Genomic DNA, 19325 nt, shown 5'->3' with positions numbered 1-19325 from the left:
CAGGGCGGGCCGCGCCCCTCTCCGGCTTCCTTGTGAGCAGTTCAACTCGCCAGGTGTCGGCGCGCGAGGTCCGCTCGGCCCAGCTCCCTAGCCGAGTGCTAGGCGCGCTAGAGCCGCGCCCCTCTCCGGCCTGAGACTCGGCTCCGGCCTCCGGAGGCCGAGCTCTCCTCGGCTCCGGCCTCTCACCGGCGCGGAGGCGGGGCCGGAGGAGGGGCCGGGGCGGTGGGGCGGGGCTTGCACCGGTGCCTCGGGCTCCGCCGCAGCTTCTCCAGCAGGTCTCGCGGCAGGCAGGCGGCTTGGTCGCCAGCTCCGGCCTCATGGCTGCTCCCGGCTCTTCGGCTGAGTGCGGCTACATCCGGACAGTCCTGGGCCAGCAGATCCTGGGGCAGCTGGACAGCTCCAGCCTGGCTTTGCCTTCCGAGGCCAAGCTGAAGCTGGCGGGGAGCAGCGGCCAGGCGGTCAAGAGCCTGCGGATCCAGGAGCAGGTGCAGCAGACCCTGGCCCGGAAGGGCCGCAGTTTCGCGGGCAGCGGTGAGTGGAGCCCCGCTGTCCCCTACACCGCCCTCATCCCGCCCTTTATCCCTTCCCTACCGCCGGTTCACCCTCAGCGCCCGGTTGCTTCCTCTTGCTTCTTCCTGAGGCTGCAGAACCTGGTTTTGTGCACACCTGTTGGTTGCGGGCCATTGTACGGCCAGTCGCGCCTCCAGACTCAGACCAGCTTACTTTGGAAAGGCACTCTTTCTTAAAATAACCTCTTACTCAGATTTGTCATGTATGTATCTACGTACATTAAATGCATATACGTATGTATATGTATATATTTGAAAAGAATTCAGTCCAAGATTTTCACCCCTTCCTTAACCTACTCCCCTAGGCCCCCCGCCCCCACCCCAGGAGACTTCATCTGGAGGTTCCAGGAATTTGTAAACATTTTGAAATTCTGTACAGAAATTTGATATGATCATTTTTTTCTGGGAGAAAGCGCCCCTAGCTTTTATTTAAAATTTTAAAGGATCTGTGACCTCCATAAATATTTTTAAAAAGAAAACCTGAAAGTACTGGCGCTCCTACAACCTATGGATTGGGATTGTGGGCCTTGCCCAGATACTTCGGGGCACTCCACCCAGTGTATGGAGCGAGTGGTTTCATCTAGGAAGTGAAAGGTGGGAGTCTTTGGGCTGGAGAGCAATCACACCACCCCGCGGGTTGACTAGGAGGAAGAGAAAGAAGGGGACTTTGACCCGGCCAACAGCAGTCCCGCCTGCCTTGCTTGCTGTGCCCCGCCAACGCACTCGTGAGCACAGCGCTGGTATTTCCAAAAAATTGAACTTTGGAGGTGAACAAGGTTTGGTTTTGTTTTTTAAAAAAAAAAAAAACTATATTAGTAATTGATAGTCAAGGAGGTGGAAGGGGAAGAAGATGGCAAACCAGTTCTGAAAATTAGAGAATGTGAAATACCTTTTCTCTCTTGCTAAAAGTCAGATGATCCGATACCCCCAGTAATTATTTTATTAGTTGTTTAATTTTTTAATATAAAAGTATTCTAGGCTTATTATGGAAATAAAGAGAAGAGGAGAGAAACAGTTAAGTTGGCTTACCAGTTGTTTCATGCAATGTTGAACTGTTTCTCTAGGAAGTTAACTTGAGAAACGACAAATGTAGAATCGATTAGGAACAAGAAAAAATGCTTGCAGACCAGATCAGAGATATGAAACAGGAGAAGCTGAGAGGCTGTATTGTTTTCCATTTGTGCAAAATAATTTTAAACGATCAGGCAATCAATATTTCCATACTTGAAAGGTAAAGAGAAGCTGTTTAATGATTAGAGTTGATGTAATTGTGTGCCTATTATGTGCCAAGAATTGGACTTTGTGGTGTGTATTCATTGTGTTATTTATGTTTCCCGGGGGGGGGGGGGGGGGGGGGGGGGGGCGGAGCGGGGCGCAGGGGGCGGGGATGCTTGTGAGGTAGGTTGCTTTGCTAAGCAGTTAAGTAACACTTTATTTCCCACGGATAGTAAGTAGCAGAAAAACTCCCAAATCTCAATTTTTAAACTACTCATCAGTTATGTTGTTAAGCTTTTTGGTAATTAATACAAAATAGGATTTTTATTAGACCCAAGCCTCTCTATGGCCCATTTCCATTTTTCCTTTAAATATAATTGATAGAGTTCTGAGAGAGCGGAGACATCTCAGTGACACAGAACTGCCATAGCACATGGAAAACAAGAACCTAATTTACATTTAGGAATCTGACTAAAGACCCCAGGACCACTGAGGCCAGTTTTTGACCAGTGAGATCATTGTACTCCTTTAGTCTGTGCAGATCCAGTGCTAAACTGGAGCCAGACTAGCTGCTTCTGCATAGGGGAACACAAGGAAGGCACATGAAATATTTTTCCTACCCTTTGAGAATGGCGAGGAAGAGCAACCAGACATCAACTATTCAGTAAATATAGGGAATGAACAAAAGGAAAGGGAGCATTGCTGAGCATCTACCATGTGCCTAACCCTGTTCAAGATTACATTTGCATTTTATTATATCCTTCAAATAATTATATGAGATAGATACGAGGATCCATTTCACATATGAAAAGTCTGTCAGTCTCTCAGTATTTATTGGACGCTTAGTCCCAAACCCACACATGCTTTGTTCTCGTGAAAATGGTGCATTTATGTTGTGTGGTGAATTCAAGAACTTTCTGGTGTGTCTAGTCTTCATTCAGGGCACTGTGCAGGTGCTGAACTAAACACACACTCTTTTTGCTTTAAAGCAAGGAGTTCCAAGTCTGTAGAAGGAAAATGCTCTCTAAAAAATGTGTTTATCAAATAAAAAATGGTAAGCTATCCAAAGGAATAACAGCCACCAAATTATAGAGTTTAGAAGTATGAGTTAGACTATTATCTGGAGGGAATTTTGAAAAGTTTCTTGGAGGAATTGTGATTTTAGGTCTCAAAAATTCAGTAGGATTGGACATAGGTAATGGGTTGAAGGAAGAGCATTTTCGGGGGAACAGCATGAATATTACACAGTTCACAGAATTGATATGGTAGAACAAAGGGCCCTGTCATGATGCTTCTGCTATAACTGCTTGAGTCCAACTAAGGAACAAAGCTTCTGAGACTCAAAGAGGAAATTAGCTTCAGAGGAATTTAGCATTAACATACTATGGAACAATTACCAGGGGTGGTTTGTGTATATTGTTAAAGTTCTTTGAAAAGGTCTGGGGGCTTCTTAGGGTTGTGAATGTTGTTTCAATGTTGCTATCCTGTCTCTAAAGTTGAAACAGACAGGGGACTGTTGAAACTGTGGTGGTCTGGAAAGAATCCTGTATCAACATAAATTCCAGGAAGAAATGACCCTAATGTTAACTGCTTTTAGCTCCAGGGCCCTGGAGAATTCTGAATTGTTGACATACCTGTAAGATTGAAGCAGCAGATAAGCTGCTGAAAGCAGAGATGAGATAAATATTTGTTGATAAATATCCTGCAGGGTTCTTTAACTTGTCACCTTCTCTCTAATGCCTTTATATAAGTGAGTGGTTTTCATTGTAAATTACTCTAACTTTTGATGTTATTTTTAAATTGTGTTGAACATTTTAAAATTGGCTGTAACTCTTAGGGGTTGGGGAGTCGTAACAGAGCAGCATTGTGATATGAGTCTGTATTATAGAAAATTTTAATTCTTTTATAAAAGAACTCATTTACAAATTGGAAGTCCATTATTATATTAGCAAAGGGAAGAATTTTAAGTGTCCATATCCTATTTACTACATTTATTTTGAAAATACTACTACTTTACTTATTATAACAGTTCCCCCTTGGGTGCCTGGGTAAGGAAGTCATGTTTTAAGTTGTCATATGTAATACTTATAAACACAATGAACAATATCCTAATAAAATTTGCAACTTTGGAAATCAACCAAAGGCATGCTGTTTACTTAAATGGTTTTCCTGTCCAAGATGTTTTGAATATCTGTGATCAGAAGGATTTGGGGAGAAAGCACTAAAAATTGGCTAAGGTAGCAAAAAAAAGGCAATTAATAGGTATTATTGGGGCTGGGGGGTGAGGGTTGTTGGACATTGTTTAAATCCTGTGTGAATTATTTGTTGCCAAAAAAGGAATTCCAGGAATGAAGCAATTCTGGGAGCAAGGCGACTAGTCCTTTACAAAGTAGGAGAATTCTGGAGAGAAGGGAAAAAGGTTAGATGGTGGGGTGGCAGGAACATGGCCGTGTTGCTGTGAAGGTAAAGTATCAGTAATGCCACCTGATTTAATGTACTTCGTTGTCTGCCTAATATATAATATAGCCTAGTGTCTGGCAAAGCAATTACAATGATTTTAAAAAGTGTTTTTATTTTTTTTTTCCAGAAATTCTTCTGATTATAATTAGTCAAAGGAAATAGAATGTTAACAACATGGTGATTACCAAAAAAACTAACTCCTCATCCCTAGATAATGGTGAAAACACATCTTTTATGGATAAGGTCTTGAGTGAGGGCATGAGTAGGGATGCTTAAGAGTCAATTGAAATGTAACAGTGTTTGATTATAAAAGTACGTTGCTCTATGTCCCGGATAAGGTATCAGAAATTACCTTAAGAGAAGACAGCTGTTCACTTAGACTTTTTAAAGACTGCATTAATGTTATTTATGCCCTGTGTTAGTAAGTTTCAGTCATGAGAACAGAGGGTAGCTCACTTGAGCTAGATATTCTAGGCACATGTTGTTCACCTTCTCCTAACTGTTTTGAATATCAGCTTTAAATTTTTTCCTATGTATTAAAATAAGGCTTTACATATTATCTTCAAATAGTTAACATTAATTTTACATTCAAATTGAATTTCTGGTCTGATCAATAGAAATTATTAAAAACTTCTTTTAATTTTCTGAGAGAACAAATGTATCTTTAATAATAATGAAATATAAATAACAAATATGTTGCTAAAACCTCTGGAATTTCTATATCAGACTTGATTAATACTGTCTATAACAAGATCATTTGGTACTATCTCAGATGACATTCAAGAATTTTAAATTATACAATTCTGAGGTAAATCTTGGACGCCAGCTATTATGTGCATGTACACAAATGTATGAAGACATAAATATCATACTTCTTCTGGGAGAGTAAATAGTAAAAAGAGTGTTGCAAATGGGAATAGACAATTAGTAGAAATACAATTAGTAGAATATTTAATCTTTGTATTAGAGTGAACCATCCACTGACTTATTAGGATAAGAACAATAAGCAGAATTTCAGGTCCTCTTAGAATTATTGAAAAATCTATTGTGTATCTTTTGTGTAATGCCATTAATGGTGACCGGATATATGACATAAAAACAGTTGCTCTGTTATTAAGAAAGTGTGCTTAAAGATGAGCTGAGGAGCCCAGTCACTATGTAGACTTAAATGAAAATGCATATTCAGAAAAAAGAACTTGAGCATTTGAAAACACAGCTTGCTGTTACCATTAAAAGAATTCACATACTTGTGTTCTTGGAATAGTCAGCTTTAGGCTTAAAAGTATTAATTGGCCAAAACATCATAACCAAAGTTCTGTAACTCCTTGATATCCAGAAGAAAATACTACTCACTAGACGCTTAATAAATTATTCCCACTAAATCTTAAATCTCACTAGTATGGTCACAGGATGGTGGTGAGGAAGATCACATCAGAATTATTGTATCTTGATGACCTTTTCTTTTGAAGGAGGAATATAAATTTAAACTTTTCTTGACAGATCACAGGAACTTATTATAGAATATCAAAATATTACAGATAAATAGACACACCAAAAAAGATAAGAGAATGACAGTAAATGTATATTATGCAGATGTAGAATCAACCTTGCCACAATGAACATAGTCAGCTTTTCTAATCACTTAGAAAAAGTCTGCCTACCTTTCGGGGAGATTTTTTTTCTTCTTCTCTTTATTTCCAGAATGACAGAGAAACAATAGGAAATATTTGAGCACCTTCCATCCACTCTTAAGACAAAAGCGTATATGCAACTGTCATCCTCCCGGTTTGGCCCCACCGCAGTGATGGGCAGGAAGGATTCAGTGCAAACTGAATATGTGTAACTGGGATATTTTGAATGTACAAGGAAATATTGACTGATCACCCATTAACATGTCAAGTGGTGATGTGGGGCTGCCAGAAGTGGTAGTAAAAGATGGATTCTGTGTTAAGAAGATAAAAATTTACTTGGAACATAAGACCTCTTCCTGCTTATACTCTCCTTACTCCAATTTGTTCTCCACCTAGGTAGTAAACTTTCTAAAATCTCAGCGCACCATTTCCTGATTTAAATGCCTTCAGTTTCTTGCTGTTCTCTACAGGAGCGAAATTCCTTATTCAGCATGGCATTTCAATTTCTCTATGCTCTGATGCCTGCATCTTCTCAAACTGGGTCCTATCACCACTTTTCTGGCACACAACCAAACGCCAGCAATTTATCTTGCTCAGTTCCTCTCCCTATTTACCCTCCCTCCCCCTTCCCTTCTTTTGGCTGGCTTAACTCTTAAATGCCCCTTCAAAACATAGTTCAGCCTGTGCCCCTGTATAGGCAGCTTTCCCTCATCCCTCCACCTCATAGTGTCAAGTTAAAGATCCAAGTTAAAGATTTGATCACTGTGAGTCAAATAAGATGTTTCAATAGGGGAGAAACATGAAATATCCAGGGGGTTTCTGAAAATACATTTGGTAGACTTGGTGGGTTTCAAGAAGGGACAGAAGTTTTGAATCAGCTGGGAGAGAAGAGGTTAGCACTGGCAAGTGAGAGGTAGTGGAAATATCATGATTTAAGAGTTACTACAAAAACTTGTAGTTTTTTAAAGGAAAAAGTTCTATAAATTCATCTATTTGACTATTAGTTGCATCATTGTGAGTATAATGTGTTATTTGTCATTGCAGTTCTAAAGTTTTATAAGTAATCATTATGAGATATCTCAGCAAATAAATTGGCAGGAATGCCAAAGTATGGTGGTAAATTATAGGAATTCCTATAGATTCAAAAAATTCCAGTGTGTATCAACTTAGTATTTTACCAGTATGCTAAATTACCAGTTGATAATCACAAATTTTATAATCACATATTATGGCTACTCAAAGTGTATGATATATATGCCTGCAGTATAGGAGGAACTTTTAAATGTGTGTTTTGTGGTTATCTAAAGCAATAATTTGAGGAATACCTCCAAAATGTCATAAACTGATATCATAAACTACATAGAAAGTGAAAGTGAAGTTGCTCAGTCGTGGCCGACTCTTTGCAACCCCATGGACTGTAGCCTGCCATGCTCCTCCATCTATGGGATTTTCCAGGCAATAGTACTGGAGTGGGGTGCCATTTCCTTCTCCAGAGGATCTTCCCAACCCAGGGATCGAACCCAGGTCTCCCGCATTGTAGATAAACGCTTTACCATCTGAGCCACCAGGGAAGTCCTATAAACTACATAAGGGACTCCTAAAAAATAAGGACTTTTGGCGGCTGGTTAGTATATTAGTGGGTGATAGCCATTGACTAGTGACACAGGGGCACTTGGAGTTCAGGGCCCTTTCTGCCAGGATTGTTGTCTGTCTCTGGCATATTCAACTCTGAAGCCAGCTGTGGTCACCACTATACTGCCAACACTGACTCCTGGCATATTCCACTTGGTAAGAACTCATAGCCAGTACTTTCCAACTGTATACTCAGTACGCTGAGCTGTTCCTCATGGTTGATCATGAGAGCTTTCTTAACTGGTCATTTACAGCACCGCCACGTTTTGTTGATTTTTTCATGATGCAAGACATGAATAGACTCTAGTCTTCTTTAAAACAATTCTTCACCATAGTTTTTTCAACCAACAAATTCCATTCATTTTCCAGCCTGAGCAAGTGCTTACCTGAGTTGTTACACAGGGTTGTGGAATTGTGGTTTTCATGAATACATTTTTCTTAGAAAGTAAAAACAGAAGGTAAAAGAAATAATTTTTTTTAATGTTAAGTTAGGGAAAATGAATTCTATGTTACATGACCGCACAAAAGTTCTTCACTAACTCAGGAGTCCTGATGTATGGTTCTTAGTGAAACTGAAAGAGTTATAGTCACTCAGTCGTTTCCAACTCTCTGCAATCCCATGGACTGTAGCCCACCAGGCTCCTCTGTCCATGGAATTCTCCAGACAAGAATATTGGAGTGGGTAGCCATTCCCTTCTCCAGGAGACCATTCCAACCCAGGGATGGAACCTGGGTCTCTTAATGTCTCCTGCATTGGCAGGCAGGCTTTTTACCATCCAAGCCACGAGGCAAGCCCATTGGTTCTTGATGGGTCCTATTTTGTGTTTTCTTTTAGTACCTACTTTTGTTAGTAAATCATTTTAAGGAGCTATTTAAATATGAATCGCTATACAGATTCCTTCTAATAAGTTTCAAGACGTCATGTAGTTAAATCTTTTTTAAGGTATGTGGAGAAAGAGAGATGTTGTTACCCAGAGGTTGCTGTGAAAAGACCAAAGAGAAAAAGGTGATAGCTTTTAGACTTCCAGAGTCTAGTCTGTTTCCATCAAAAAGACCATTGTGAATTCACACAGTGGAGGCAACTGTTTGGGATTGAGCACAATAAATTGTAGCATTTAAATCAACACCGGTAGTGAACACACACTGATTTCTATGCGTACCTATTTTCATGGGAATTTCTTATACTGCCATCTCTACACATTCTTTGGAGCTGAATGTGAACCAAGTCAGTTTTTCAGCCATGCTTAGAGAGTGCTGGAGGCTTGAAAAAAAGATGCTTTTCTGAATATGAATGCTACTCTCATCTCTCTAATAAACACAGGTTATTTAAAGGTGTTTGTTTAACAACTGTTTCACCTGTTAATGCTTGCCATAAGGGAAGCAGTGTTTGATTTTTTTTTTTTTTAATGTGCCCAGATACAGGTAATGGAGTCATAATTAGAGGCTTGTCAATTTAGTTTCATAAATGTATTGTTGTTCAGTCGCTAAGTCATGTCTGACTCTGCGACCCCATGAACTGCAGCACGCTAGGCTATCCTGTCCTTCAATATAATAAATGTATTTGATTTATTTATCTATAATATATACAAATCAATGTCTAAATTTAACCAATTAGATACTTATATATGTTAATATATATAAATAAATTATTAAATTTAACCAATTAAGTAGTAAGCTGGTCACAAAAGCTACAAAGAAAGAACTAATTATAGAAATTAATTTTCTATTTTTAACTCGAAGAGTATTTCATTTTCTTGGACAATACTTGCGTAGATGACCAAAAACCAAGATATTTTCCCACGAACAGCTGCTTAGGGATCACATCATTCAGATTAACATTCAGAATTGGAAAGAGAGAAAATTACATTTCCTGTGAGGTCTACACCTCTGCAATCCTCTAAGCCATTTGGAATCAAAACCAACCCCTCCTCACTCTCACCCTCCTACCCTGCCCCCGCAACTGCTTTGATCTGAATTGCTTGTTATTTGAGGAGGACTGAGTTCTGTAACTTCCTCCTTCATTTTCCTTAAATTGGGCTCCATAGATGTCTGCAGTGTTCTTAGAAGAAACAATTTGGATAATGTTGCCTGAGTCAGTATTAATTTGAAATAGTCCCTATAAATCATTGCCTTTTTAGGAAATAGCAAAAGCACATTATATGAATGACTATTTAAAACCACACTAATGTCATTGTGATCATCCTCAATGGATGGGTCAATCAAAATAACTAGAAAAAGACAAATTCAATACCTGAATAAAAACTTTTAGATATAATACAGCGTGAATTAAAGCATGCAAACCAGTTTATCCCTCTTTCTACAACAGATTAATTCATGAAAATGTGTGAAATACAAATTTTGTTATCCAAATTCTGTTTTTAAAGCCTTATCTCATTTTTGCATGTTGCTTTATAATTTTAAAAGCATTGAATATATGCTTTCTCAGGCAAATGTCTCTCACCAACTCTGTTAATAGGTGGAATTATGGGAAATAAATGCAGGTAATTTGTCAAGACACTGAGAAAGTAGTAGAGTTGGGGGCCTCAGACAGATTATTTCAGTTTAAAGAAGATACCCATGTCCTTTAGTGATATAAACAAATCCTTTGAAATAAAGGCATGACCTAATTTTCCATGTTAGAAAATATGAATTTTTATGCTGGATTTGTTTAAAGCAGTATGTACCTGTATGTATAATATGTTTTTGTTGATTTCTTATTTCTGTTTTTGGAGAAGGGCATAGCTGAGTTATATGTTCAGTAGTCATATTATTATGTGTTTTATCCTCTGAGTGAACAGAAAATAATGACTTGCCTTAAAGAGATATGTTTCCATCCTGATTAATATTTTTTAATTCCAGCCAGTTCAAAATATCTTTAAAATCTTAGATCACAGCTGCTTCATTAGTCCCCTATACTGATCTCAAACTCATGAAGGCCTAGGCAAATTAATGTGCATTATTTGTTGTTTAAGATTGGCCTTTTAACCAGAGAAACTATCTATTGAGCCATCCTGCAGTTTGAATATTAAGAGTCACAACTTTTCTTGCCAGGAAGAGAGTCTGTGGTTTAAAGATCTAATCTTATTTTATTCCCTGTTACCAACTACCTTGTAGTTATTTTGGGAACCAGTAAATCAGTCTCAGTTCATTCATCTGAAAACAGAAGGAGAACTTCCTTATAAGGATTTATGTCAGCAAATAAAAAATTTACAGAGTATTTGGAGTTGTCCAGATAAAGGTGCTAGAGGAAAGAGAATGATTGTTTTGGTTCTTATAAAAAACTGATGATAATTCCTCCAGGGTTTTGATAAATGACAATTTCAGAAGAGCCACAATGCAGTCAAATAGTAGAGATCAGTGGAAAGGATGAACCCAGAGTTCAAACCTGATATTAAGTCTCTTTGCAATTTAAAGCAAGCAATTTAAATTTGCTTTGAGCAAACGCCCTCTTCCAGCAACACAAGAGAAGACTCCACACATGGACATCACCAGATGGTCAATAGCGAAATCAGATTGATATATTCTTTGCAGCCAAAGATGGAGAAGCTCTATACAGTCAGCCAAACAAGACCGGGAGCTGACTGTGGCTCAGATCATGAACTCCTTATTGCAAAATTCAGACTTAAATTAACGAATGTAGGGAAAACCACTAGACCATTCAGGTATGACCTAAATCAAATCCCTTATGATTATAAAGTGGAAGTGGCAAATAGATTCAAGGGATTAGATCTGATAGAGTGCCTGAAGAACTATGGATGGAGGTTCGTATCATTGTACAAGAGGCAGTGATGAAGACCATCCCCAAGAAAAAGAAATGCAAAAAGGCAAAATGGTTGTCTGAGGAGGCCTTACAAATAGCTGTGAAAAGAAGGGAAGTGAAAAGCAAAGGAGAAAAGGAAAGATATACCCATTTGAATGCAGAGTTCCAAAGAATAGCAAGGAGAGAGAAGAAGCCTTCCTCAGTGATCAATGCAAAGAAATAGAGGAAAATAATAGAATGGGAAAGACTAGAGATCTCTTCAAGAAAATTTGAGGGAACATTTCATGCAAAGATGGGCACAATAAAAGACAGAAGTGGTACGGACCTAACAGAAGCAGAAGATAGTAAGAAGAGGTGGCAAGAACACACAGAAGAACTATACAAAAAAGATCTTCATGACCCAGGTAACCACGATGGTGTGATCACTCACCTAGAGCCAGACATCCTGGAATGTGAAGTCAGGTGGGCCCTAGGAAGTATCACTATGACCAAAGCTAGTGGAGGTGATGGAATTCCAGTTGAGCTATTTCAAATCCTAAAAGATGATGCTGTGAAAGTACTGCATTCAATATGCCAGCAAATTTGGAAAAGTCAGCAGTGGCCACAGGACTGGAAAAGGTCATTTTTCACTCCAATCCCAAAGAAAGGCAATGCCAAAGAATGTTCAAACTACTGCACAATTGCACTCATCTCACACACTAGCCAAATAATGCTCAAAATTCTCCAAGTCAGGCTTCAACAGTACATGAACCATGAAATTCCAGATGTTCAAGCTGGTTTTAGAAAAGGCAGAGGAACCAGAGATCAAATTGCCAACATCTGCTGGATCATCGAAAAACCAAGAGTTCCAGAAAAGCATCTACTTCTGCTCTATTGACTATGCCAAAGCCTTTGACTGTGTGGACCACAACAGACTGTGGGAAATTCTTCAAGAGATGGGAATACCAGACCACCTGGCCTGCCTCTTGAGAAATCTGTATACAGGTCAAGAAGCAACAGCTAGAACTGGACGTGGAACAATAGACTGGTTCCAAATTGGGAAAGGAGTACATCAAGGCTGTATATTGTCACCCTGCTTATTTAACTTACATGCAGAGTATAATATGCAAAATGCTGGGCTGGATGAAGCATAAGCTGGAATCAAATTGCTGGGAAAAATATCAATAACCTCAGATACGCAGATGACACCACCCTTATGGCAGAAAGCAAAGAAGAACTAAAGAGCTTCTTTATGAAAGTGAAGGAGGATAGTGAAAAAGTTGGCTTAAAACTCAACATTCAGAAAACTAAAATCATGGCATCGGGTCCCATCACTTCATGTCAAATAGATGGGGAAACAATGGAAACAGTGACAGACTTTATCTTTGGGGGCTCCAAAATGACTGCAAATGGTGGGTCACTGCAGCCATGAAATTAAAAGACGCTTGCTCCTTGGAAGAAAAGTTATGACCAACCTAGACAGCATATTAAAAAGCAGAGACATTACTCTGCCAACAAATGTCTGTCTAGTCAAAGCTATGGTTTTTCCAGTAGTCATGTACGGATGTTGGACAATAAAGAAAGCTGAGCACCAAAGAATTGATGCTTTTGAACTGTGATGTGGGGACTCGAGAATCCCTTTGACTGCAAGGAGATTAAACCAGTCAATCCTCAAGGAAATCAGTCCTGAATATTCATTGGAAGGACTGATGCTGAAGCTGAAGCTCCCATACTTTGGCCACCTGATGTGAAGAACTGACTCATTGGAAAAGAACCTGATGCCGGGAAAGATTGAAGGTGGGAGGAGAACGGGACCACAGAAGATGAGATGGTTGGATGGCATCACCGACTCGATGGACATGAGTTTGAATAGGCTCCTGGAGTTGGTGATGAACAGGGAAGCCTGGCATGCTGCAGTCCATGGGGTGGCAAAGAGACGACTGAGCAACTGAACTGAGTTTAAGTTTCCCTCTTTTAAAGGGATAAGATAATAGCTAACTCTGCATCATAAAGTATAAAATAAAATAATTTGAGTTCCTTAAAAGTAATCTTGCAGTTTAAGGTGTTAATCCATGTTGCTTTAAAAAGACTTACCACCCACAGCAACAATGTTCAGTTAAGATTGTAAGTCAAACATTTAGCCTCCCTTCCCACATGGGTGGGACTCTTCCTTGCAGCATTACCTCCCTGGTAGTGAGGGGTGGGGTAGGGGCAAGAGAAGGAGCAGTGAGACCTGAGTTGGGGACTACAGACAGCCTGAGCAGGGACCTCGGGCAGACACTGAGAGCTGAGTACTTAAGCCTCTCACAGCTTTTGATATGGGGTTGTACAGAAGATTCCTTTCAGTGTCCAGGTTCTAGGCTTCTTCTGACACTGAAGTTAAAAATTAAGAGGCTGACTGACCTTGTGCTAACCCTTGAGAAGAAATCAAGCCTGGAATCAGCTGTCTGCCTTTGCTCAACTCCCCTGATCTTTAGGGTGATAGTTACAAGACATAGCTGTCTTCCCTAGGACCCCTTGAGGCCTGAAACATGTTTACTAGCCAGATTATTTGGCTCCAGGAAATAAAACACATGTACAAAAATAATCTGGGATGGATTCTTACTTTTTTAGCTTTTTGACAACACTCTCCATTCCACCTCTCCCTCAAAATAACTTATGAATATATTGTTAGTTAGACTATAACAATTTTTGGGGAAAGTATGTTGGTATGTTCCAGTTGTATTGGAAAGGGTCTACCTGTGTGATTTTATTACCAACATCTTTCACGAGTCTCTGAAGCCTAGAAGAGTTAATTTGAGTATTTTATTTTTCCTCTAATTTCTAAAAGAATGCTATGTGACAGTAATTTTGGTTAACATTCAGTTCAGTTCAGTCACTCAGTCGTGTCCGACTCTTTGCGACCCCGTGAATCGCAGCACACCAGGCCTCCCTGTCCATCACCAACTCCCGGAGTTTACTCAAACCCATGTTCATGGTTAACATTAGGAAATTAGAAATTACCTAGGTTTTAGAGATATTTGATTATTTTGATTAGTTTTTTGGCTTTTTTTATTTTTGTTTTTTGTAAAGCAGTGGGAGATTACAAAACAACTGATTAAAAAACTGGAAGCTTTTTAAGACATTTGAAGCTCAAAGAGGAGTATTTTAAGATGTGCCTCCGTTAGTCTGACACAACTTAGCAACTAAACAACCACAAACTTACTTGAGAGTCCCTGTAATCCCCACCAACCTGAGCAGGAAGGGCTCGTCTCCTGTGCAGCATTTGCAGGAACAGGCTACCTGTTACACCCCAAACTAAGAACCAGCCACCAGTTCTTTTTTGGTGTGGAAGTGGATTCCCTCTCCTGCCTAACTCTCACATTGCCTAATGCCCCAGGCCCAGAGTTGGCGTTTTTCAAACTGGCTCATGTTTTGTCCGACCACATTGACCCATTATATTTGTTGCCTCACCTACATTCTCTCAGGAACCTTCAGAGTTCCTGCCTTGGGTATTCCTCTAACTTATAGAAACTAAACTATTATAAGTACAGATCACATAAGCCAGCTGAGTGTTTTCCAAATTCTTCAGCATTGTAATAAATGTTTAGATTTTTGTGAAACTCTCCTTTCTCCTTTCTTCCCTTTCCCCCCAAAAAAAGTTTTAACTTTATTTTTAATTCAGCTTTTATTTTGAAAAACTTGTGGACGATGTTGCCAGAACTTGTGATCCTCTGCCACATCCAAGTGTCATATTAACCTTGCACTGCATTGCATGCATGCTCAGTTGTGTCTGATTCTGCAACCCCATAGATTCTAGCCTGCCAGGCTCTTCTGTCCATGGAACCTTCTGGCAAGAATACTGGAGTGGGTTGCCATTTCCTATTCCAGGGGATCTTCCCAGCCCAGGGGTCGAACCCACATCTCTTGCATCTCCTGCATTGGCAGGCAGATTCTTTACCATTTCGTCACCTGGGAAGCCCCATGATAGCCCAGCACTGAAAAACACTAATATAAATCTAATACTTGTCATTGACTTTAATTACTTAAATTTAAAATATACTATTGTTATATATTCTTGCCTGGAGGATCCCATGGACAGAGGAGCCTGGCAGGCTACAGTCCATGGGGTCGCAAGAGTCGGTCACAACTTAGCGAGTAAACCACCACCACCACTGATTGGCCCACTTATTTTATTATATGCTTGATTACAGGAAATCTTCACCGAACTAGCAGTGTTCCTGAATATGTCTACAATCTACACTTGGTTGAAAATGATTTTGCTGGTGTGCGTTCCCCTGTTACTAAAACCTATGACTTGCTAAAGGTAGGATACCAAAAAATATAACCATAGTTATTAGAATACCAAGAAAACATTTTTAAACTTCTATAGGTTATTTTTTTAATGTGTACCGTTCTCAAGTATTACCATTTCCTAAATGTGTTATAAGAAGATTGGTTTTGTGTGGACATCATGGAAAACTGGAAACTTTAAACAGTATCAAATCCTGGTGCAAGTAACTAGACAACCAAGTCTTGTTAAAAACAGATTTTACCCAGAAAGGAGCCGACTTCTCCATGTGATTTAGAGAAACCAACATCTTGTGTAATAGTCTTAGGATAATTGATCTTCAACAGAGATAAAACTGATTCATGTCTCATTTTAATTTTATTTCTCTTTTGTGCAGACAGGCACAGCCCCCACTTATGAAGGTCGCTGGGGAAGAGGAACTTCGCAATACAGCTCCCAGAAGTCGGTGGAGGAAAGGTTCTTCAGGCAGCCTCTAAGGAGACTTGAGATTTCCCCAGACAGCAGCCCTGAGAGGGCTCAGTACGCACACAGCGAGCACCAGTACAGCCAGAGAAGCCAGGCCGGCCACACCTTGCGGCACCAGGAGAGCAGGAGGTCCACGCTTCTCGTGCCACCTCGCTACGCCCGCTCAGAAATCGTAGGTTTCAGTCACTCCGGGGCGGTGGGCAGACAGCGTCACTACGACACCTACAACAGGCGCTACCAGTACGGGTCTGCGAACGAAGCCGTTTTTGACGGCGCCCCGGTCCAGCCGGTAGTGCTCACCTACCCCAGGCCGGGGACCAGCCACAGCCTGGGCAACCTCCTGGAGAAGGAGAACTACGTGACTGCGGGCCTCGCCGCCGGGCAGGCCAGGCCGGCGCCCGTGCCGCCGGGCACGCAGGGCCGGGCAGAGCGCTCGTCCTGGCATCAGAGCTCCTTCCACAGCACCCGCACTCTGAGGGAAGCCGAGGCGGGCGGGAGGAGGCCGCACAGGACCGTGGGCCAGGTGGCGGCAGGAGGAAGTGGGATCGTGGTCGCCGGCGAGAGAAGCACTTTCCCCGAGGCCCAGTCTGGGTGAGTCCCTCCTCAATCTGCAGCGCTGTCGGTGCCAGCACATTCTGTTCCCACAGCCCTTAACTGCGTGAGCTGGCGCTTCTGGGGCTGCAGAGAAAGGCTTCCAGAGATAAGTGATTAAAATAATGACTTCTCAGGCTGCTGCCTAATTGACAGATTAGCCTATTTACCTCAGGGACAAGGGCCAAGCTACCTGCTTGTATGGCAGCTCTGCGGGGAAATGTGGCTTTTAGTCCATCTGTTTCAGTTTAGATGATGGCTAAAGGGAGGCCTGACCCCTTGGTTATGTGAAAATCTGCTTTGAATGAGAGCTGACTCCAAAGCAGATGAAGAAATGGATAACTACATGCATTTTTCTCAATCATTCCTTGAAATAAAGGAAGGAAAAAAGCAAAAATGTTTACTCCCGGTGTTAAAAGTGAACTGCAAATTCTGTTTTGATAACACTACCGAAAAAGGAAGAGCTAATCAGAGGCAACTAATTTCTAAATGTCTCTTTTCCTTTGTTTGATATATCTGATAATTTTATTCAATATTATTTGACTCTAGTATAAGGGATTTATCAGAGTTTTTGTTTTGTAGTACTGAATAATTAAAATACTTGAAGTGTCAAAGTCATTCCTTTGCCTCTCCTGTTTACGTTATGGCTTGACTAATCTAGTGTTTGGAACTTTAACTTTTATTCAGGTTTAATGCTGGAGCACAAATTTCGTAAACTGAGGAACTCACTAAGAGAAAAGTTGAGAAATGGATGGATGATTACATTAGTAACTACTAAAATATGTATCATTATGGTAAAACATTAAATATTTGATTTTTTTTTTAACTTTTGAAGTTGGTTGATGGAAATTATTACCTTTAATCATCCCTTTAAGTGAAATTGTGCAGTATACTTATTGATTAGGTAGGCACCAGTGAGAAAAGATTTTAAGGCTAATCTAATCTTGAAGCAAGAAATATTTTTTATAAAATGAAATTGAATATGAGACTTAAAACCTTTCTTTAGAAAGTAGATCTTTGTCCATATGGACACACTTATAAAAAGAAAAATGCATGAGGTAATTATTTATGGAGGGAAAAGCTGATCAATTCTTTTAAATTGATAATTCAAGATGTATTAAATGCCTGCTATATTGTAAGATTTGTGCTTGGTCAGTTTTAATGAAGTGATTCTAACAGTAACAGAACTATTGCTTCACCTTCTCCGCAACTGGCACTCTTCTCTTCTTCCATCTCTGTCCTCATGCTTCCACCACCTTGTCACTTCCCAGTCTGTCATCCACTCAGTGCAGTATGACTTTAGTCCCCAGCATTTCTGAAATAGGCTCCCCACAGATATACCAAAGACTGCCCTAACGCTACATCTGAAGCAGACACATAATTAGCACTTATATTAGTCTGTGGGCAGCATTTGATAAACTGTCTGTGAAATTCTCTCTTCCCTGGGTTGTCGGGACACCAGCTTCTCCTGATTTCTTCTAGCCATGTCTTAGTCTTCCCTGAGAGGACTTTTTTGCATGCCCAAGGAAGCCATCTTCATCAATCTTTCTGTTTTGGTCTTGGTGCTCTACTAAAGAGGCCCTTCATACTGCACTTACATCCTGTGATTCCCAATGTTTCATTTTCATCTCTGTCCTCCATCCTCAACTCTAAATTTATGTGTATTTCTAACAACCTCATGGACTATGTTCAAAATTAAATTTATCAGCTCTTCTCTACCTTGTATTCCTGACCATCTCCTCATACTAAAGTCCTGTCATTTATAAACTTGGGAGTCATTCTTGTCTTTTCCCTTCATAGTCACATATCACCATGCTGTTATTTTTAACTCCTTAATGGGTTGTAAATTTTTACCCTCTTTCTGTCTCTGTTGCATAGGTCTCTCTGCCTGTGGTCTTGCTCACTCAACCATTCTCTAAAACTGTTAGAATGATCTTCCAAACTCATGATTCCTCTCCACACTGATAATCTTTCCATAATTCCACCAAACTTTTGTGCTTTTTAGCATAGCACACAAGGCCCATGTTTCCACCTCTGCTTACACTCTAGTCTGATCTCTTTCTGCTCTTCTTCACTCTTCATCATCACCATCCCCAAAAACACACCTAAACACTCAAAGCACCTTGAACCTCTTGCTTCTCTTGTTGTTGTTCCGTTGCTAAGTTGTGTCCAACTATTTGCAACCCCATGGACTGCAGCATGCCAGGTTTCCCTGCCCTTCACTATCTCCCCAGGTTTGCTCTAACTCATGTCCATTGAGTCAGTGATGCCATTCTACCATCTCATCCTCTATCAGCCTCCTTCTCCTCCTGCCATCAATCTTTCCCAGCTTCAGCATCAGTCCTTCCAATGAATATTCAGGGTTGATTTCCGTAAGGGTTGACTGGTTTGATCCTCCTTGCTGTCCAAGAGACTCTCAGGAATCTTTTCTAGCACCACAATGAGAAAGTATCAATTCTTTATGGTCCAACTCTCACATCCATACATGACTACTGGAAAACCATAGCTTTGACTATATGGACCTTTGTCAGCAAACGGATGTCCCTGCTTTTTAATACGCTGTCTAGGTTTTCACTGGTGGCTCAGAATGTAAAGCATCTGCCTACAGTGCGGGAGACCCGGGTTCAATCCCTGGGTTGGGAAGATCTCCTGGAGAAGGAAATGGCAACCCACTCCAGTATGCTTGCCTGGAAAATCCCATGGATGGAGGAGCCTGGCTAGGCTACAGTCCA

The 19325-nt window shown here is 40.5% G+C and overlaps 1 protein-coding gene across 1 annotated transcript in view; it reads left to right on the top strand.

The window, feature by feature from the left end:
• The first annotated feature begins 239 nt into the window (after window positions 1–239).
• PKP2 (plakophilin 2) overlaps window positions 240–19325 on the top strand; it is a 93094-nt gene continuing 74008 nt past the window's right edge. Inside the window, exons 1-3 of the mRNA XM_061125272.1 lie at window positions 240–531; window positions 15440–15552; window positions 15914–16593. Coding sequence (XP_060981255.1) covers window positions 318–531; window positions 15440–15552; window positions 15914–16593 — 1007 coding nt within the window. The 5' untranslated portion in view covers window positions 240–317. The remainder of the gene's footprint in view (window positions 532–15439; window positions 15553–15913; window positions 16594–19325) is intronic.

This window comes from Dama dama, chromosome 22, assembly GCF_033118175.1.
Source record: "Dama dama isolate Ldn47 chromosome 22, ASM3311817v1, whole genome shotgun sequence".
NCBI lineage: Eukaryota > Metazoa > Chordata > Mammalia > Artiodactyla > Cervidae > Dama > Dama dama.
This window is presented reverse-complemented; position numbering and strand designations above follow the sequence as displayed.